Below are 23,238 nucleotides of genomic sequence, written 5' to 3' on the forward strand. Positions count from 1 at the left end.
ACTGTAATTCTGAGCAGGCTCTGTAATCCTAGTAGTTGTAATTATGATCAAGATCTCCAATCGAAGTAACTGAAATTCTGATCAGGTTCTCTAATCTAGACATCTGTAATTCTGATCAAGTTCTCTAATTTTTTAAACTGTAATTCTGATGAGACTCTCTAATCCGGGTAACTCTAACTCTAAACAGGCTCTTTAATCCGAGTAACTATAATTCTCATCAGGCTCTCTAACCCAAGTAACTGTAATTCTGAACAGGCTCTCTAATCCAGATAACTGTAATTCTGATCAAGTTCTCTAATTTTTGAAACTGATTAACTGTAAATCTAAGCAGGCTCTCTAATCAGAGTAACTGTAATTTTAAGCAGGCTCTCTAATCCGGATTACTATAATTCTGATCCGACTCTCTAATCCGAGTAACTGTAATTCTGATGAGACTCTCTAATCCGAGTAACTGTAATTCTGATCAGCATCTCTAATCCAGGTAACTTTAATTCTAAGCAGGCTCTCTAATCCAAGTAACTGTAATATTGAACAGGCTCTCTAATCCAGGTAACTGTAATTCTAATCAGGCTCTCTAATCGGAGAAACTGTAATTCTGATCAGGCTCTCTAATCCAAGTAACTGTAATTCTGATGCGGCTCTCTAATCCAGATAACTGTAATATTCTGATGCGGCTCTCTAATCCGATTAACTGTAAATCTCAGCAGGATCTCTAATCTGAGTAACTGTAATTCTAAGCAGGCTCTCTAATCTAGATATCGGTAATTCTGATCAGGTTCTCAAATCTGAGAAACTGTAATTCTGATTAGACACTCTAATCCGGGTAACTGTAATGCTGATCAGGCTCTCTAATCACAGTAACTGTAATTCTGATCAGGCTCTCTAATCTGACTAATTGTACTTCTGATCAGGATCTCCAATCCGGGTAACTGTAATTCTAAGCAGGCTCTCTTATCCAGATGTCTGTAATTCTAAGCAGGCTCTTTAATCTGACTAACTGTAATTCTGATCAGGCTCTCTAATCTGAGAAACTGTAATTCTGTTGAGACTCTCTAATCCGAGTAACAGTAATACTGATCAGGCTGTCTAATCTGAGTAACTATAATTCTGATCAGGCTCTCTAATCCGGATAACCATAATTCTGATCAGGCTCACTAATCTGGGTAACTGTAATTCTAAGTAGGCTCACTAATCTGGGTAACTGTAATTCTAAGCAGGCTCTCTAATCTGGATATCTGTAAATCTAATCAGGCACTCTAATCTGGATATCTGTAATTCTGATCAGGTTCTCTAATCTGAAAAACTGTAATTCTGATGAGACTCTCTAATCCAAGTAATCCAAGGAACTGTATTCTTGATCAGGATCCCTAATCCGGGTCACTGTAATTCTAAGCAGGCTTTCTAATCCGTGTAACTGTAATTCTGATCAGGATCTCCAATCCAGGTAACTGGAAATCTAAGCAGACAGTCTAATCAGAGTAACTGTAATTCTAATCAGCCTCTCTAATCCAGATAACTGTAATTGTAATCAGGCTCTCTAATCAGAGTCTCTGTAATTCTGATCACGCTGTCTAATCTGAGAAACTGTAATTCTGATGCGACTCTCTAATCCATGTAACTGTAATTCTGATCAGGCTCTCTAATCCGGGTTACTACAATTCTAAGCAGGTTCATTAATTTGGGTAACTGTAACTCTAAGCAGGGTTTCTAATCTGGGTAACTATAACTCTGATGAGGCTCTCTAATCCAGGTAACTGTAATTCTAATCAGGCTCGCTAATCCGGGTAACTGTAATTCTGATCAGGCTCTCTAATTCGAGTAACTGTAATTCTCATCAGGCTGTCTAATCTGGGTAACTGTACTTCTGATCAGGCTCTCTAATCTGCAGTTAATCCCTAAAATTTATTGGTCTCCATAAATGTCATCAGCTTCTGTCACCCAGTTAAGTCTGAACTTACATCACATCCCTGACCTCCTCCTTCACCTTATCACATCACCCTCCCACATCACCCCAGCCACCCTCACATCATCCTCACCCTATCAAATCACCCGCCCCCACATCCCCCTCCACACACATATCTCTCTCCTTTATTCTGCCAAATCACACCACATCAACACCCAACATCAACACCCAACATCACAAACCATCTCCTTCACCCTACCACATCACCACCCGAAATGATTAACCCTCCTTCACCCTACCATATCACCCACCCCTAATTTTAGCACCCCTCATCACCATCAGAACATCTTGCTGCCCCATCCCTATGCTCCATCTCAGTACCACACACCTCAGCCTCACCTCACATCGCCTCAACCCACTGATAAAAGATACCTACAAAGTGCAGCTTAATGTTGATGTGGTCCTCAAGGGTGGTAACTGTGTGTGAGAACATCACATGGTCCTCATTGCTGTAAGTCTGAAGGCGAAAGGACAACCTGGGACAGTCCTCTTCATCCTCATGAAACACAACCAACACCTGCAACAATCAATGACCTGTTAGACACAACCAACACTTGCAACAATCAATGTCCTGTTACACACAACCATCACAAGCAACAACCCCTTTTCTGTTACACACAACCATCACATGCAACAATCATTGTCCTGTTAGACACAACCAACACATGCAACAATCATTGTCCTGTTACACACAACCATCACAAGCAACAACCCCTTTTCTGTTACACACAACCATCACATGCAACAACCATTGTCCTGTTACACACAACCATCATATGCAACAACCCCTTTTCTGTTACACACAACCATCACATGCAACCATCCCTGTCCTGTTACATGCAACCGTCAAAAGCAACAATCATTGTCCTGTTACACACAACCATCACATGCAACAATCATTGTCCTGTTACACACAACCAACACCTGCAACAACCATCATATGCAACAACCCCTTTTCTGTTACAGACAACTAACACCTGCAACCATCCCTGTCCTGTTACATGCAACCAACACATGCAACAACCCCTTTTCTGTTACACACAACCATCACATGCAACAATCATTGTCCTTTTACACACAATCATCAAAAGCAACAACCATTGTTCTGCTACACACAACCATCACATGCAACAATCATTGTCCTGTTACACACAACCATCACATGCAACAATCATTGTCCTGTTACAAACAACCAACACATGCAACAACCCCTTTTCTGTTACACATAACCATCACATGCAACAACCCCTCTTCTGTTACACACAACCAACACCAGCAACAATCATTATCCTGTTACACACAACCATCACATGCAACAACCATTGTCCTGTTACACACAACCATCACATGCAACAATCATTGACCTGTTATACACAACCAACACCTGCAACAATCATTGTCCTGTACAAGTAAACAGCAACCAGTGAATGCATATTGCCCCGTCCACTGTGACTTGCCACTTTAGCACATCCTTGCCATCCCAGCTCCAACAGGTGCTCCTCCATTCCCTGGTCTCCCCTCCAACATTGTCACAATACCTGCCAGCTAAAACCATCCACAGTCACAGTGTGCAGGAATATATCGACAAGCGTGGTTTGAGACTTGAGACAAATGGATGATTAAGTTGTTCCCTAGGGACTTAAGTCTTGCATCAAGGTGTCTGATGGTAGTTTATTGGGGTAGTACAACTTCAATAATAAAAGCCTTTTCCACTTAAACAGAGACAATAATATACTTCAAGTGTCTGTACACAATGATAAAGCTGAAATTAGAGCTAAGTGATAAAATCTCCTACTTGTACTGCAGGCTGTCCCTGGCTTGATGACAGGGAATATACAGGGCTGAGACACTGCCAGCTTCGTGTCTCACAGGCACAGACTAATTGCCATTTGACAACTTGTAACACAACACCAAATCTAACAATAAAATGTCAGTCAATGCAATAAAGTGTCATTAGAACTATAACTACCCGGAACATTGTCTGCTGAATCATCTGTCCATCTTCAACCACCTGTCTATAACCACCTCTCCACAACCACCTATCTACAAGCACCTTCCCATGACAACATGTCTACAACCATCTCTCAACAACCATTTGTCTACAACCACCTTACCACAACCATCTGTCTACAACCACCTTACCACAACCACCTGTCTACAACCACCTCCACAATCACATGTTTACAAACACTTCTTCAAAACAACCTGTTTCCAATCTCCTCTCAAGAACCACCTGTCTGCAACAACCTATTCGAAACCACTTGCCTACAGCCACCTCTCCTCAACAAACCATTTCAAAACACCTCTCCACACCAACTACCTTTCCACAACTACAGGTCTACAACCACCTGTCTACAACTACAGGTCTACAACCACCTGTCTACAACTACAGGTCTACAACCACCTGTCTACAACTACAGGTCTACAACCACCTGTCTACAACTACAGGTCTACAACCACCTGTCTACAACTACAGGTCTACAAACATCTGTCTACAACTACAGGTCTACAACCACCTGTCTACAACTACAGGTCTACAACCACCTGTCTACAACTACAGGTCTACAACCATCTGTCTACAACCACCTGTCTACAACTACAGGTCTACAACCACCTGTCTACAACTACAGGTCTACAACCACCTGTCTACAACTACAGGTCTACAACCACCTGTCTACAACTACAGGTCTACAACCACCTGTCTACAACTACAGGTCTACAACCACCTGTCTACAACCACCTGTCTACAACTACAGGTCTACAACCATCTGTCTACAACTACAGGTCTACAACCACCTGTCTACAACCACCTGTCTACAACTACAGGTCTACAACCACCTGTCTACAACTACAGGTCTACAACCACCTGTCTACAACTACAGGTCTACAACCACCTGTCTACAACTACAGGTCTACAACCACCTGTCTACAACTACAGGTCTACAACCACCTGTCTACAACTACAGGTCTACAACCACCTGTCTACAACTACAGGTCTACAACCACCTGTCTACAACTACAGGTCTACAACCACCTGTCTACAACTACAGGTCTACAACCACCTGTCTACAACCACCTGTCTACAACTACAGGTCTACAACCACCTGTCTACAACTACAGGTCTACAACTACCTTCCCACAACTACAGGTCTACAACCACCTGTCTACAACTACAGGTCTACAACCATCTGTCTACAACTACAGGTCTACAACCACCTGTCTACAACCACCTGTCTACAACTACAGGTCTACAACCACCTGTCTACAACCACCTTTCCACAACTACAGGTCTACAACCACCTGTCTACAACCACCTGTCTACAACCACCTTTCCACAACTACAGGTCTACAACCACCTGTCTAAAACCACCTGTCTACAACCGCCTGTCTACAACCACCTTTCCACAACTACAGGTCTACAACTACCTTCCCACAACTACAGGTCTACAACCACCTGTCTACAACTACAGGTCTACAACCACCTGTCTACAACTACAGGTCTACAACCACCTGTCTACAACCACCTGTCTACAACGACAGGTCTACAACCACCTGTCCACAACTACAGGTCTACAACCACCTTTTCACAACCACAACCACATTTACATGATGGCCTTATCTTACACTACACTGTAGGACATTACATGACAGCCTTCACCTACACTACTCTATAGGACATTTACATGACAGCCTTCAGTTACACTGAACTGTAGGACATCTACATGATAGACTTCACCTACACTACAATCTGGGACATTGACATGATAGCCTTCAGTTACACTACACTGTAAGACATCTACATGATAGCCTTCACTTACACTACTCTGTAGGACATTTACATGATAGCCTTCACCTACACTACTCTGCAGGACATCTACATGACAGCCTTCACCTACACTTCACTGTAGGACATTTACATGATAGCCTTCACCTACACTACTCTGTAGGACATTTACATGACAGATTTCAGTTACACTACTCTGTAGGACATCTACATGACAGCCTTCACTTACACTACACTATAGGACATCTACATGACAGCCTTCACTTACACTACACTATAGGACATCTACATGACAGCCTTCACTTACACTACACTATAGGACATCTCCATGATAGCTTTCACTTACACTACACTATAGGACATCTACATGACAGCCTTCACCTACACTACTCTGTAAGACAGTTACATGATAGCCTTCAGTTACACTACTCTGTAGGATATCTACATGACAGCCCTAACTTACACTACACTATAGGACATCTACATGACAGCCCTAACTTACACTACACTATAGGACATCTACATGATAGCCTTCACTTACACTACACTATAGGACATCTCCATGATAACTTCCACTTACACTACACTATAGGACATCTACATGACAGCCTTCACCTACACTACACTGTAGGGCATCTTCATGACAGCCCTAACTTACACTACTTTGTAGGACATTGACATAATAGCCTTCACTTACACTACTCTGTAGGACATCTACATGATAGCCTTCACCTACACTACTCTGTAGGACATTTACATGACAGTCTTCACTTACACTGCACTGTAGGACATCTACATGACAGCCTTCACCTACACTAACCTGTAGGACATTGTACATGACAGCCTTCACATACACTACTCTGTAGGACATCTACATGACAACCTTCACTTACACTACTCTGTAGGACATCTACATGATAGCCTTTACTTACACTACACTGTAGGACATCTCCATGATAGCCTTCACTTACACTACACTATAGGACATCTACATGACAGCCTTAACATACACTACACTATAGGACATCTACATGATAGCCCTAACTTACACTACTCTGTAGGACATCTACATGACAGCCTTCACCTACACTACTCTGTAGGACATTGACATGATAGCCTTCACCTACACTACTCTGTAGGACATTTACATGATAGCCTTCACCTACACTACACTGTAAGACATCTACATGATAACCTTCACTTACACGATACTGTAGGACACTCATATGATAGCCTTCACTTACACTGTACTGTAAGACACTTAAATGATAGCCTTCACTTACACTATACTGTAGGAAAATAGCATGATACTATTGATAGCCTCTCAATACATACAGTGTATGACACTTACACTACACTGTACAACACAGGACCTATACCAGCTACAATGTAGGACACCTATACTACACTGTACAACACAGGACCTATACCAGCTACAATGTAGGACACCTATACTACACTGTACAACACAGGACCTATACCAGCTACAATGTAGGACACCTATACTACACTGTACAACACAGGACCTATACCAGCTACAATGTAGGACACCTATACTACACTGTACAACACAGGACCTACAGGAACTAATACACAGATCTTTCAATATGACATCCCTGAGTTCGCAGTGTCTACAATCATCCAGAAGTGCCTCTCTGAATTGCTACAGGCATTGATCTCCTCACACCAACACCACTGCAGTCCAGAAAACATTGGCTGAGATTTTTTTCTGTTGGATGACATTTCTGGGATCCATTCTCTTGAAGTCTAGGAGGACATGTCAGAGTATCCTTAAAAAGTGAGGAGGAATTTGTCTGATTCAAACACAAGCAAACCCTATCACAAAGCAGCAGACATTTCAATTACATTGGTGTCCTTGAAAAACTGTTTACCCTGGAATAACGGTCCCTGGGGATATCTTTACCTTTTTCACTTTTACAAATAAGTAATTTTAGTGGTCCTCACATATACAGATTTAGAATAACAAAACATAATCAAATAGAATATATACCAAGTCTAATTACTTTTGCCAATGGTCACTGCCATTTTTTGTTGCTCAACATTTTTAAACTTTTAACAGTACACCTTGAATAGAGGACCATTGCAGTAATGATCAAATGTGTGCAAACTGATGTTTAATATTTCACTTGCACATTTAATGAATAATTATGTCAGTGAGGCTGTTGAGTCTATTAAACAACATGTAGGACAAACCATTATGTCACTTACACTTCACAACAGTTGAAACTTGCATGTAATGTTTGACTTGCACATTGTTTGACTACTATACTAGTTTCACTGACATGAACATTCAGATGATATAAACATAGCCCTGATTCATGTTCCCATATATCAAAAACCAAAAATATCTTAAGTATGGATGGTGTCTATGATTACAAATACATCAGAATTCCTGTTACTTGAGATGAGGTATTGTCAAGGAAACCTATGTGAGTGTGTGCTGGTCCCTATCTGTGTGAGGTATATTGCACCAGACAGATTAAGGCAGACTGGCAGATACCAGGAAAGTGGTGATCCTGGGCCATGTGAGCATCCATCACTTTGATGTCCCCATTCAGCCAGACACCCACTGCCACGGCAACAGTCATTACTTGCAACACTTACACTTGCTGCTTTCAGCACATCCATAACAAAAGCAAAAAAAAGCAATTCAATAAAAAAGAAACACCAAAAAGTGCTAGTTTAAATCGCAAGAGCGCTGCAAGATTTTTTTCATTTAAAATATAGCTTCAGCTTCAATCAGTATCACTGAAGACTATCAGACCAGATGGCTGTGTCTATCACTCTTCATCAACCAGAGGCATGCTGGAACAAGGGCAAATCATCACAGGGGAGGGTGGCTGGGAGGGGAGGAAGTCAACTCATAATGACAAATCTATGTATTGTGCAAATGAATACGCTTCTTGGAAATGGACAATAAAACCAGTCCTACGTTTACTCAAGGCAGAGAACTCCACCAAGTGCTGTACCCCATGTGATATTGGATTCCTGAGACACTTGTTATTGTAGAAGGAACTGGAGACTGGGGCTATTGGTGCTGCCTATTATTTATGTTGACTTTAATCAGCGGGAGTACCACCCTGCAATAGACCCCTTGAGAAAACCAGTAGCTTTAAGTAGATAAACAGCCATAATTCCCCATGGGATACGAGGAAATAATACCTGCATCAGCTCCTGGCTACTTATAGTGATTTACATACTTGATAACCTGAAACCCTGCTGACATAGCCCTGCATTGGATACATCCAGTCTTGACTTACAGACCAACACAGGACACCATCTGTATGTGAGAGCTGCATCCAGGGACACAGATCAACACAACACAACATCCAAGATTGACAGCTTCAACCTGAGACAGAGACAAACACAACACTCAACAGTGATAGCTTCTGTGAGTGAGTTCAGTTTTACGCCGCACTCAGCAATATTCCATCTATATGGACGCAGTCTGTAAATAATCGACCAGACGATACAGTGATCAACAACATGAGCATCGATCTGTGCAACTAGAAACCGATGATATGTGTCAACCAGGTCAGTGAGCCTGACCACCGGGGCCTGTTAGTCGCCTCTTACGACAAGCATAGTGACCTTTCATGGCAAGCATGGGTCATGGCCTATTCTACCCTGGGACCTTCACAGGTTGGTGATGCTTCAACCAGAGACCGAGACCAACACAACACAACATCCAAAATTGTCAGGTTCAACCAGAGACAGAGACAAACACAACACAACATCCAACACTGACAGGTTCAACCATAGACAGAGACAAACACAACCCAACATCCAACACTGACAGGTTCAACCATAGACAGAGACAAACACAACACAATATTCAACAGTAACAGCTTCAACCAGAGACAGAGGCAAATACCATACAACATCCAACACTGACAGGTTCAACCACAGACAGACAGAGACCAACACAACACAACACAACACACCTTGGAACATCTTCTTGTTTTAATATACAACAAAATGTTATGGATGTCAACTTCTTCTTTATTGTTTTCTCTGCGTTTCTGGGCTATTCCTTGCCTCTTCGTCATCAGGTGCTGCTTGCCCCTTCGTCATCCACCTGATGACGAAGAGGGAAGGAATAGCCCAGAAACGTTGTGAAAACAATAAAGAAGAAGTTGACATCCATAACATTTTGTCGTATATTAGAATACCGACTTCTAAATGCCTCTCAGGAATCTCATCTTCTTGTTTTATTGTAACTCTGCTCGAGGAGTTCCCACATTCTTCATGTCAGATAATCTGCTGAGAACTGTTCCAGTGTAAAACCTGGATATACAGACATCATGTTGTCACATGTTACTTCTGTGGTAATGGTAACCCAAGTGCTTGTAACCAGAATGAATATTGAGATATGAGAGGGCTGACTTGATAGTGGTTTCAGCACCATCATCACTGAAGACGCCCTCTTGGTCCACAGATCAGGCTGTGACCAGAACCTCATATTGACAGGGCGTGAACTCACAACCACAATTCCCAACATAAACACCAGAACACATGGATCTCAGATCACATTCATGAATGCTTGTCTTCCTCCACTGAAGTAACTGACACGGCTAACTATGCTAAGCCAATTCAAGTAGGGATTACATATGACAGTGATACTGTCCCAATCACTCAGACACTCAGACTGCACACAGTCACTAAAAATACACCTCTGCATGGTCTCAGCCTCTCAGACTGCTCAGAGTCACTAATAATACACCTCTGCATGGTCTCAGCCTCTCAGACTGCTCAGAGTCACTAATAATACACCTCTGCATGGTCTCAGCCTCTCAGACTGCACACAGTCACTAATAATACACCTCTGCATGGTCTCAGCCTCTCAGACTGCACACAGTCACTAATAATACACCTCTGCATGGTCTCAGCCTCTCAGACTGCTCAGAGTCACTAATAATACACCTCTGCATGGTCTCAGCCTCTCAGACTGCACACAGTCACTAATAATACGTCTCTGCATGGTCTCAGCCTCTCAGACTGCACACAGTCACTAATAATACACCTCTGCATGGTCTCAGCCTCTCAGACTGCACACAGTCACTAATAATACACCTCTGCATGGTCTCAGCCTCTCAGACTGCACACAGTCACTAATAATACACCTCTGCATGGTCTCAGCCTCTCAGACTGCTCAGAGTCACTAATAATACACCTCTGCATGGTCTCAGCCACTCAGACTGCACAGTCACTAATAATACACCTCTGCATGGTCTCAGCCTCTCAGACTGCACACAGTCACTAATAATACACCTCTGCATGGTCTCAGCCTCTCAGACTGCACACAGTCACTAATAATACACCTCTGCATGGTCTCAGCCTCTCAGACTGCACACAGTCACTAATAATACACCTCTGCATGGTCTCAGCCTCTCAGACTGCACACAGTCACTAATAATACACCTCTGCATGGTCTCAGCCTCTCAGACTGCACACAGTCACTAATAATACATCTCTGCATGCTCTCAGCCTCTCAGACTGCTCAGAGTCACTAACAATACACCTCTGCATGGTCTCAGCCTCTCAGACTGCACACAGTCACTAATAATACACCTCTGCATGGTCTCAGCCTCTCAGACTGCTCAGAGTCACTAATAATACACCTCTGCATGGTCTCAGCCTCTCAGACTGCACACAGTCACTAATAATACATCTCTGCATGGTCTCAGCCTCTCAGACTGCTCAGAGTCACTAATAATACACCTCTGCATGGTCTCAGCCTCTCAGACTGCACACAGTCACTAATAATACACCTCTGCATGGTCTCAGCCTCTCAGACTGCTCAGAGTCACTAATAATACGTCTCTGCATGGTCTCAGCCTCTCAGACTGCACACAGTCACTAATAATACACCTCTGCATGGTCTCAGCCTCTCAGACTGCACACAGTCACTAATAATACACCTCTGCATGGTCTCAGCCTCTCAGACTGCTCAGAGTCACTAATAATACACCTCTGCATGGTCTCAGCCTCTCAGACTGCACACAGTCACTAATAATACACCTCTGCATGGTCTCAGCCTCTCAGACTGCTCAGAGTCACTAATAATACACCTCTGCGTGCTCTCAGCCTCTCAGACTGCACACAGTCACTAATAATACATCTCTGCATGGTCTCAGCCTCTCAGACTGCTCAGAGTCACTAATAATACACCTCTGCATGGTCTCAGCCTCTCAGACTGCACACAGTCACTAATAATACACCTCTGCATGGTCTCAGCCTCTCAGACTGCTCAGAGTCACTAATAATACACCTCTGCATGGTCTCAGCCTCTCAGACTGCACACAGTCACTAATAATACACCTCTCCATGGTCTCAGCCTCTCAGACTGCACACAGTCACTAATAATACACCTCAGCATGGTCTCAGCCTCTCAGACTGCACACAGTCACTAATAATACACCTCTGCATGGTCTCAGCCTCTCAGACTGCACACAGTCACTAATAATACACCTCAGCATGGTCTCAGCCTCTCAGACTGCACACAGTCACTAATAATACACCTCTGCATGGTCTCAGCCTCTCAGACTGCTCAGAGTCACTAATAAAACAACTCTGCATGGTCTCAGCCTCTCAGACTGCACACAGTCACTAATAATACACCTCTGCATGGTCTCAGCCTCTCAGACTGCACACAGTCACTAATAATACACCTCTGCATGGTCTCAGCCTCTCAGACTGCTCAGAGTCACTAATAATACACCTCTGCATGGTCTCAGCCTCTCAGACTGCACACAGTCACTAATAATACACCTCTGCATGGTCTCAGCCTCTCAGACTGCACACAGTCACTAATAATACACCTCTGCATGGTCTCAGCCTCTCAGACTGCACACAGTCACTAATAATACACCTCTGCATGGTCTCAGCCTCTCAGACTGCTCAGAGTCACTAATAATACACCTCTGCATGGTCTCAGCCTCTCAGACTGCACACAGTCACTAATAATACGTCTCTGCATGGTCTCAGCCTCTCAGACTGCTCAGAGTCACTAATAATACACCTCTGCATGGTCTCAGCCTCTCAGACTGCACACAGTCACTAATAATACACCTCTGCATGGTCTCAGCCTCTCAGGCTGCTCAGAGTCACTAATAATACACCTCTGCATGGTCTCAGCCTCTCAGACTGCACACAGTCACTAATAATACATCTCTGCATGGTCTCAGCCTCTCAGACTGCTCAGAGTCACTAATAATACACCTCTGCATGGTCTCAGCCTCTCAGACTGCACACAGTCACTAATAATACACCTCTGCATGGTCTCAGCCTCTCAGACTGCTCAGAGTCACTAATAATACACCTCTGCATGGTCTCAGCCTCTCAGACTGCACACAGTCACTAATAATACACCTCTGCACGGTCTCAGCCTCTCAGACTGCACACAGTCACTAATAATACACCTCTGCATGGTCTCAGCCTCTCAGACTGCACACAGTCACTAATAATACAACTCTGCATGGTCTCAGCCTCTCAGACTGCACACAGTCACTAATAATACGTCTCTGCATGGTCTCAGCCTCTCAGACTGCACAGAGTCACTAATAATACACCTCTGCATGGTCTCAGCCTCTCAGACTGCACACAGTCACTAATAATACATCTCTGCATGGTCTCAGCCTCTCAGACTGCTCAGAGTCACTAACAATACACCTCTGCATGGTCTCAGCCTCTCAGACTGCACACAGTCACTAATAATACACCTCTGCATGGTCTCAGCCTCTCAGACTGCACACAGTCACTAATAATACGTCTCTGCATGGTCTCAGCCTCTCAGACTGCACACAGTCACTAATAATACGTCTCTGCATGGTCTCAGCCTCTCAGACTGCACACAGTCACTAATAATACGTCTCTGCATGGTCTCAGCCTCTCAGACTGCACACAGTCACTAATAATACGCCTCTGCATGGTCTCAGCCTCTCAGACTGCACACAGTCACTAATAATACGCCTCTGCATGGTCTCAGCCTCTCAGACTGCACACAGTCACTAATAATACGCCTCTGCATGGTCTCAGCCTCTCAGACTGCACACAGTCACTAATAATACGTCTCTGCATGGTCTCAGCCTCTCAGACTGCACACAGTCACTAATAATACACCTCTGCATGGTCTCAGCCTCTCAGACTGCACACAGTCACTAATAATACACCTCTGTATGATGACAATTACCAGTATATTTCTAATAATCTTCACTGACGTGATACAACAGAAATACTCGTTTCAGAATGACACATAATTCATAATTATTCTCTGAGGAGAACCCTGGGAGTTTGAATGAGAGACATACACTTCATACTCTTAGCAAAGCAGCAATAGAGAACGTAACAACAGCCTACAAGATGCCACAAGATCTACAATGCCACCCTACCTGGATCTACCAGCCAGGGTGGATAGACAATACCAGTCAGGGTGGGTCTACAATACCTGTTAGGGTGAGTCTACAATACCAGTCAGGGTGGGTCTACAATACCTGTTAGGGTGAGTCTACAATACCAGAGAGGGTAGGTCTACAATACCAGTCATGGTAAGTCTACAATACCTCTTAGGGTGAGTCTACAATACCAGTCAGGGCGGGTCTACAATACCAGTCACGGTAAGTCTACAATACCTCTTAGGGTGAGTCTACAATACAAGTCAGGGTGGGTCTACAATACCTCTTAGGGTGAGTCTACAATACCAGTCATGGTAAGTCTACAATACCTCTTAGGGTGAGTCTACAATACCAGTCATGGTAAGTCTACAATACCAGTCAGGGCGGGTCTACATTACCAGTCAGGGTAAGTCTATAATACCAGTCAGGGTGGGTCTACAATACCAGTCAGGGTGGGTCTACATTACCAGTGACGGTAAGTCTACAATATCAGTCACGGTAAGTCTACAATACCAGTCACGGTAAGTCTACAATACCAGTCAGGGTGGGTCTACAATACCAGTCACGGTTGGTCTACGTTACCAGTCACGGTAAGTCTACAATATCAGTCATGGTAGGTCTACAATACCAGTCAGGGTGGGTCTACAATACCAGTCAGGGTAAGTCTACAATACCAGTCAAGGTGGGTCTACAATACCAGTCACGGTAAGTCTACTATACCTCTTAGGGTGAGTCTACAATACCAGTCAGGGTGTGTCTACAATACCAGTCAGGGTGAGTCTACAATACCAGTCAGGGTGGGTCTACAATACCAGTCATGGTAAGTCTACAATACCAGTCAAGGTGGGTCTACAATACCAGTCACGGTAAGTCTACAATACCTCTTAGGGTGAGTCTACAATACCAGTCAGGGTGAGTCTACAATACCAGTCAGGGTGGGTCTACAATACCAGTCACGGTAAGTCTACAATACCTCTTAGGGTGAGTCTCCAATACCAGTCAGGGCAAGTGTACAATACCAGTCAGGGTAAGTCTACGATATCAGTCAGGGTAAGTCTACAATACCAGTGAGGGTGGTACAGCCCTCACATGGCCCTCTGTTCAATGATCCAGTGTTTTGTAGTGTTCAGCCTCTTGCTGCACTACCAATGATATAGATGTCCGTTCAATGATCCAGTGTTTTTAAGTGTTCAGCCTCTTGCTGCACTACCAATGATATAGATGTCTGTTCAATGATCCAGTGTTTTATAGTGTTCAGCCTCTTACGTCACTACCAATCACATGGCAACATATGCTCAGGTCAGTTGTCACGGAAACCAACAAGATCTCTAATGCTGTGTCAAGTAGTTAGCATTGCTGATTATTCAGATAATTTTCCGATTCTATCAGAAATTCTTGAGAGACACTATGAATAATTCTACAGTGGGTCAAGGCTTCTGCTTTAGTGTGAGAGTGCTCATTTCTGTTGGCCTCCACAATCAGACATTGACATTCAGCAATTCCATTTGTCGGCAGCCAGTAACACTGAGAAAAATTTACATCTTTCTATATACGCAAACTTTATATTTGATGAAAACTTAGCAGTAACATCATATTTAACTACATCTATTTCTTCATGGAATTTAACACAATTCTCAGATGATACATGTCTATGGATATTTTAAAAGAATGTCGTGCAGCAAAGAAATGCACAGTCATCACACTCTAGTACTAGTAACTGGTGGTGTACAAACTGGACATAGACTAACAGTTAGTCTCTGAAATGAACATATTTTACTGAAAAGACGTTCATAGTGAAAAAAATAATATAATGAAATGGAGCCCTGAGACTATCTTCACTTTCAGAAGCTATGAAAATCTAGACTTGCCACATTTTCTTGACTTGCGTGGGCTTTCTTGGATAAATATACTTCAGGGTCTGTCCGACAGACTAAAACAGGACAGTACTAGGGTAGTCCTGTGGAATAAGTGTTCATTTCTTGAGTCACGGACAAGAGCACTTTCTCCCTCAAATCGGTGTGGTGTGAGTCAGACAGTTTAGCATAACTAAACAGTAGGAATCATGTAGCTATTTCAGAACGCGGAAAGACTCAGGAGTACAGGTATTTCACTTGGCAGCATGGCTCAGGAGTACAGGTATTTTAGTTGGTGGCAAGGCTCAGGAATACAGGTATTTCAGTTGGCGGCATGGCTCAGGAGTATAGGTATTTCAGTTGGCGGCATGGCTCAGGAATACAGGTATTTCAGTTGGCGGCAAGGCTCAGGAGTACAGGTATTTCAGTTGGTGGCAAGGCTCAGGAGTACAGGTATTTCAGTTGGTGGCAAGGCTCAGGAGTACAGGTATTTCAGTTGGCGGCAAGACTCAGGAGTACAGGTATTTCAGTTGGTGGCAAGGCTCAGGAGTACAGGTATTACAATTGGTGGCATGGCTCAGGAGTACAGGTATTTCAGTTGGCGGCAAGGCTCAGGAGTACAGGTATTTCAGTTGGTGGCAAGGCTCAGGAGTACAGGTATTTCAGTTGGTGGCATGGCTCAGGAGTACAGGTATTTCAGTTGGTGGCAAGGCTCAGGAGTACAGGTATTTCAACTGGAGGCAAGACTCAGAAGTACAGGTATTTCAGTTGGTGGCAAGGCTCAGGAGTACAGGTATTTCAGTTGGTGGCAAGACTCAGGAGTACAGGTATTTCAGTTGGAGGCAAGACTCAGGAGTACAGGTATTTCAGTTGGCGGCATGGCTCAGGAGTACAGGTATTTCAGTTGGCGGCATGGCTCAGGAGTACAGGTATTACAGTTGGAGGCAAGACTCAGGAATACAGGTATTTCAACTGGAGGCAAGACTCAGGAGTACAGGTATTTCAGTTGGTGGCATGGCTCCGGAGTACAGGTATTTCAGTTGGTGGCAAGGCTCAGGAGTACAGGTATTTCAGTTGGAGGCAAGACTCAGGAGTACAGGTATTTCAACTGGAGGCAAGGCTCAGGAGTACAGGTATTTCAGTTGGCGGCATGGCTCAGGAGTACAGGTATTTCAGTTGGTGGCAAGGTTCAGGAGCACAGGTATTTCAGTTGGAGGCAAGACTCAGGAGTACAGGTATTTCAACTGGAGGCAAGACTCAGGAGTACAGGTATTTCAGTTGGTGGCAAGGCTCAGGAGTACAGGTATTTCAGTTGGTGGCAAGACTCAGGAGTACAGGTATTTCAGTTGGAGGCAAGACTCAGGAGTACAGGTATTTCAGTTGGCGGCATGGCTCAGGAGTACAGGTATTTCAGTTGGAGGCAAGACTCAGGAGTACAGGTATTTCAGTTGGAGGCAAGCCTCAGGAGTACAGGTATTTCAGTTGGTGGCAAGGCTCAGGAGTACAGGTATTTCAGTTGGCGGCAAGGCTCAGGAGTACAGGTATTTCAGTTGGCGGCAAGGCTCAGGAGTACAGGTATTTCAGTTGGCGGCATGGCTCAGGAGTACAGGTATTTCAGTTGGTGGCATGGCTCAGGAGTACAGGTATTTCAGTTGGTGGCAAGGCTCAGGCGTACAGGTATTTCAGTTGGCGGCATGGCTCAGGAGTACAGGTATTACAGTTGGAGGCAAGACTCAGGAATATAGGTATTTCAGATGGCGGTATGGCTCAGGAATACAGGTATTTCAGATGGCGGCATGGCTCAGCAGTACAGGTATTACAGTTGGAGGCAAGACTCAGGAGTACAGGTATTTCAGATGGCGGCATGGCTCAGGAGTACAGGTATTACAGTTGGAGGCAAGACTCAGGAGTACAGGTATTTCAGATGGCGGCATGGCTCAGGAGTATAGGTATTTCAGTTGGTGGCAAGACTCAGGAGTACAGATATTTCAGATGGCGGCATGGCTCAGGAGTACAGGTATTACAGTTGGAGGCAAGACTCAGGAATACAGGTATTTCAGTTGGAGGCAAGGCTCAGGAGTACAGGTATTTCAGTTGGTGGCATGGCTCAGGAGAACAGGTATTTCAGTTGGTGGCAAGGCTCAGGAGTACAGGTATTACAGTTGGAGGCAAGACTCAGGAATACAGGTATTTCAACTGGAGGCAAGACTCAGGAGTACAGGTATTTCAGTTGGTGGCATGGCTCCGGAGTACAGGTATTTCAGTTGGTGGCAAGGCTCAGGAGTACAGGTATTTCAACTGGAGGCAAGGCTCAGGAATACAGGTATTTCAACTGGAGGCAAGGCTCAGGAATACAGGTATTTCAGATGGCGGCAAGGCTCAGGAGTACAGGTATTATAGTTGGAGTCAAGACTCAGGAGTACAGGTATTTCAGTTGGCGGCAAGGCTCAGGAGTACAGGTATTTCAGTTGGTGGCAAGGCTCAGGAGTACAGGTATTTCAGTTGGCGGCAAGGCTCAGGAGTACAGGTATTTCAGTTGATGGCAAGGCTCAGGAGTACAGGTATTTCAGTTGGAGGCAAGACTCAGGAGTACAGGTATTTCAACTGGAGGCAAGGCTCAGGAGTACAGGTATTTCAGTTGGCGGCATGGCTCAGGAGTACAGGTATTTCAGTTGGTGGCAAGGTTCAGGAGCACAGGTATTTCAGTTGGAGGCAAGACTCAGGAGTACAGGTATTTCAACTGGAGGCAAGACTCAGGAGTACAGGTATTTCAGTTGGTGGCAAGGCTCAGGAGTACAGGTATTTCAGTTGGTGGCAAGACTCAGGAGTACAGGTATTTCAGTTAGAGGCAAGACTCAGGAGTACAGGTATTTCAGTTGGCGGCATGGCTCAGGAGTACAGGTATTTCAGTTGGAGGCAAGACTCAGGAGTACAGGTATTTGAGTTGGAGGCAAGACTCAGGAGTACAGGTATTTCAGTTGGCGGCAAGGCTCAGGAGTACAGGTATTTCAGTTGGCGGCAAGGCTCAGGAGTACAGGTATTTCAACTGGAGGCAAGGCTCAGGAATACAGGTATTTCAGTTGGCGGCAAGGCTCAGGAATACAGGTATTTCAGTTGGTGGCAAGGCTCAGGAGTACAGGTATTTCAACTGGAGGCAAGGCTCAGGAGTACAGGTATTTCAGTTGGCGGCAAGGCTCAGGAATACAGGTATTTCAGTTGGTGGCAAGGCTCAGGAGTACAGGTATTTCAGTTGGCGGCATGGCTCAGGAGTACAGGTATTTCAGTTGGCGGCAAGGCTCAGGAGTACAGGTATTACAGTTGGAGGCAAGACTCAGGAATACAGGTATTTCAACTGGAGGCAAGACTCAGGAGTATAGGTATTTCAGTTGGCGGCATGGCTCAGGATTACAGGTATTACAGTTGGAGGCAAGACTCAGGAGCACATGTATTTCAAATTGCAGTGAATATACCACTTGACACATCTGGCCCCTAGAGAGGGAAGTCATGTGCTGCAAACTTGGTTGACACATGTCACTGTAAGCCAAATGAGTAAATCGATGCTCATGATGTTGATCACTGGTTGCCTGGTCCAGATTTGTATATTTACAGACTGCTGCAATTGATCTGTAATATTGCTGAGTATGGAGTAAAACAACAAAGAAACAACCAATCCCATGGGTCAGATCACCTGAATCACCAGAAACTTGCAGGTATCCCCAGAAACCCACTCCCTAGCCCTTTAACACCCTACCCTAAAAAACTTTGACTCCACTGACAGAACCACATATGTTAAACAAGCTGTCGCACCAACTCAGCCAACACTCCATCGCGTACAGAGTCATATCTCCCATGGTGCGGTCTCCATACTGACATTCCGATTCAGAGAGAACAGCAAGTGACACAAGACTGCCTACCCTCACCCACACCGTGACACTTGCCACACATGGGGTAATATGTACATGTTCCTGGTAAAGAAGCAAAGCAGCCTTACCTTCGAGCTGTGAATGATGTCCAGTGTAACTGTCTTGTTGAGGTGGGGCACATGTAACACTTGGGTGTGAGGGGGTGAGGTTGGGTATGTCTCGACGGAGGCTGACGAGGGTGTTTCGCTTTCCACGCCAAGTATCAACCAAGAAATAAACATCCACAAAACGACACTGTCAAAGATTTCTCTCCTCATTTTCTTATTTATCTGCAGGTGTTGTTGCACAGTTTTCAGGTTAATAACAACATTCCGTTTGTCGACACAGCGCGAATCACAGGTACAGCCCAGGTACAAGAGCGTCTGCGATTGTCACAAGCTCTTATCCCTAGCAGTTCGCCGCCCCCCGCCTGAAGACGGTATCAGCAACACGTGCGGACAGCGACAAGTCGAATTCATGGTGTTTGGTACCTTCATTCTTTCTGCATATGCAAATTAACATTTGCGATGAAAACAGGAAACTTTTCTACAGTGGATGAACTTCCAGCAATCTTTTTCAACTTTGTAACAAGTTATGACATGACACGATTGGGGGGGTAACTTACTTCAAGGAACAGCCGCTGTCCAAATGCTTGGTCCGCCAGTCTGATCCTGGCGAGTGACAGGGGTGCTTTATTGACTGGCATTGACAGAAATGGGGGCCTGCAGTGATGGAATGGTACAGTGAGGGGAGATCACAGCCGTATGTCAGCGTTCAAGAGACAGCGCCGAAACAAGGTATGATGTACGGGTTGTCTACCGCCAGTGAGCCGAGTTTGCAGACTTGGGACGTTTGTCCATGTTGACACTGAGCAGTTTATCAGCGAGAGTAGATATACCAGCCTAGATATGCCCCAGTCACTGGTTCGTGTAGCGTAAAGCAGCTAGTACCCTGAAAACTCGCAAACATATCATAACTGCACGAAGGCAGTATGGCAGCCGACATTGTTCACTGGCCGGAGAATGTATCATTAAAATTGTTGCATGTTGTTTTAAGTATGAGACACAGGTATATCTGCAGTCGATGTTCAATGCAACGTGAACATTGTGGGTGGATCGTAGGTGGGTCGTGTTGTTCATGTCGACGGCTTTACAACAATGGGGAAATCCATTATTGCCCGTCTCTACTTTGTACGCTAACGGAGCGAGTGAGAAGTGGCGACAGGCGACACTACCCGCTACTGTTTATATGTTTGAGTCATTGTCACGTCAGTCAATCTTTAGCTTGTTTGATCACTGTGAACGCTTGGTTACGGTTAGTTTCTCCATGCTTATCCCGTGTGATTGTGCGTCGGAGGTATTCATGGACCAAGGTGAAAGCCATTCATTTCATCGTGTGGCTCGTGACCCGCTCCTTCGAGTCTTGTCAACACAGGTGAAAGGCCAATTAAAACACGTGTCACGTGCAGATACAGTACCTTGTCACTGACAGAAGTTTGTCGAATTAGCATGGGCTAGAAAGAGACTTCCACTTTGTTAGGTGACATGATAACTGACATCCAAATAGCTGAACATTGTCATTCAGAATCACACAAGAGCTGATCATTCCACAGCTTTGCCAGTATCTTCCAGGTCAGAACTGTGTTTTCTTGAGCGTGGAAGAAAGCAGTTATACCTGGCCCTGTTATGTACCACAGTGTATCATTCACCAACTGTTTGGTGTTCCATAATGTATTATGTACCAGCTGTGTGATGAATGTACCACAGTGTATCATGTACTGTCTGTGTCATCTCCCACTTTGAATTATGTACCAACTCTGTGATGTACCATAGTGTATCATGCACCAGCTGTGATATACCAGTGTAACACGTACCAGCTGTGTGATGTACCATAGTGCATCTTATACCAACTGTAATGTCCCACAGTGTACCATGTACCAACTCTGTGATGTACCATGATGTATCATGCACCAGATCTGTGACGTACCATAATGTACCGGTTGTGTAATACACCAGGTACTTCAGCAACAAGACTCAGGAATACAGGTACCGTGTACTGTGCGATGTACCACAGTGCTGTACCAGAGTATGTCATGTACCAACTGTGTATTAGACCACAGTGTGTCCTGTACCAACTGTGTGGTGTACCTTAGTGTATCATGTACCATCTGTGTAATGTCCCACAGTGTATCATGTACCATCTCTGTGATGTACCACATTGTATTATATGTACCAGCTGTGATGTGGAACACTATATCATGTACCAACTGTGTGATGTACAACACAGAAGCATGTACCATCTTTGTTGTACCACAGTGTATCATGTACCTGTGGTGTGATATCCAGGGTGTATCTTGTAACAGTTGTGTGATATACCAGGGTGTATCATGTACAATCTGTGTGATGAACCACAGTGTATTATGTACCACTTCTGTGATTTTCCTCAGTGTAGCATGTATCAACTGTGTGGTGTACCATTGTGTATTATGTCCCAGCTCTGTGATATATTACACTGTATCATGTACCAGCATTGTTTATATACCACCTATGATGTCCCAGCTAAGTGATGTTTGATGTACCACAGTATATCATGTACCAGTTGTGGGATGTACCATGGTGTATCTTGTATCAAGTGTGTGATGTACCACAGCATATCATGAACCATCTTTGACCTTTACCACAGTGTATCATGTCCTATCATTGTAATGTACCACTTTAAATTTGTATCATGTATCATCTTTCTAATGTACCACTTTCTGGTACCAGCTGTCTGGGGTACCACTGTCTACCATGTAACGGCTGTATGATGTACCATGGGGTATCATGAACATGGATCAAGTGCTCTGTATCTGCATGTTCAGACACTATTGTCTCTGCTGACATGGATAAGTGTTCAGTATCTGCAGATTCAGACACTATTATCTGTGATGAACATGGATCAAGTGCTCTGTCTGCAGATTCAGACACTAATGTCTGTGCTGAACATGGATCAAGTGCTCTGTCTGCAGATTCATACACTATTATCCGTGCTGAACATGGATCAAGTGCTCTGTCTGGAGATTCAGACACTATTATCTGTGCTGAACATGGATCAAGTGCTCTGTCTGCAGATTCATACACTATTATCCGTGCTGAACATGGATCAAGTGCTCTGTCTGCAGATTCAGACACTAATGTCTGTGCTGAACATGGATCAAGTGCTCTGTCTGCAGATTCATACACTATTATCTGTGCTGAACATGGATCAAGTGCTCTGTCTGCAGATTCAGACACTAATGTCTGTGCTGAACATGGATCAAGTGCTCTGTGTCTGCAGATTCAGA

The 23,238-nt window shown here is 44.3% G+C and overlaps 2 protein-coding genes across 3 annotated transcripts in view; one reads left to right on the plus strand and one right to left on the minus strand.

Moving 5' to 3' along the window:
* The window catches only part of LOC137281992 (uncharacterized), a 212,039-nt gene extending 191,719 nt beyond the window's left edge, over positions 1–20,320 (minus strand). Inside the window, exons 1-2 of the mRNA XM_067813748.1 lie at positions 20,006–20,320; positions 2,340–2,480 (exon numbers count right to left, since the gene is read on the minus strand). Coding sequence (XP_067669849.1) covers positions 2,340–2,480; positions 20,006–20,194 — 330 coding nt within the window. The 5' untranslated portion in view covers positions 20,195–20,320. The remainder of the gene's footprint in view (positions 1–2,339; positions 2,481–20,005) is intronic.
* A 224-nt stretch (positions 20,321–20,544) lies between these two features.
* LOC137281993 (uncharacterized) overlaps positions 20,545–23,238 on the plus strand; it is a 77,112-nt gene continuing 74,418 nt past the window's right edge. Inside the window, exon 1 of one of the 2 annotated variants that reach the window (XM_067813749.1) lies at positions 20,545–20,713. In XM_067813749.1, coding sequence (XP_067669850.1) covers positions 20,681–20,713 — 33 coding nt within the window. In that variant the 5' untranslated portion in view covers positions 20,545–20,680. Of the gene's footprint in view, positions 20,727–23,238 lie in introns of both variants that reach the window. The other variant, XM_067813750.1, reaches the window with a different exon arrangement.

Source organism: Haliotis asinina, chromosome 4 (assembly GCF_037392515.1).
Source record: "Haliotis asinina isolate JCU_RB_2024 chromosome 4, JCU_Hal_asi_v2, whole genome shotgun sequence".
Classification (NCBI taxonomy): Eukaryota; Metazoa; Mollusca; class Gastropoda; order Lepetellida; family Haliotidae; genus Haliotis; species Haliotis asinina.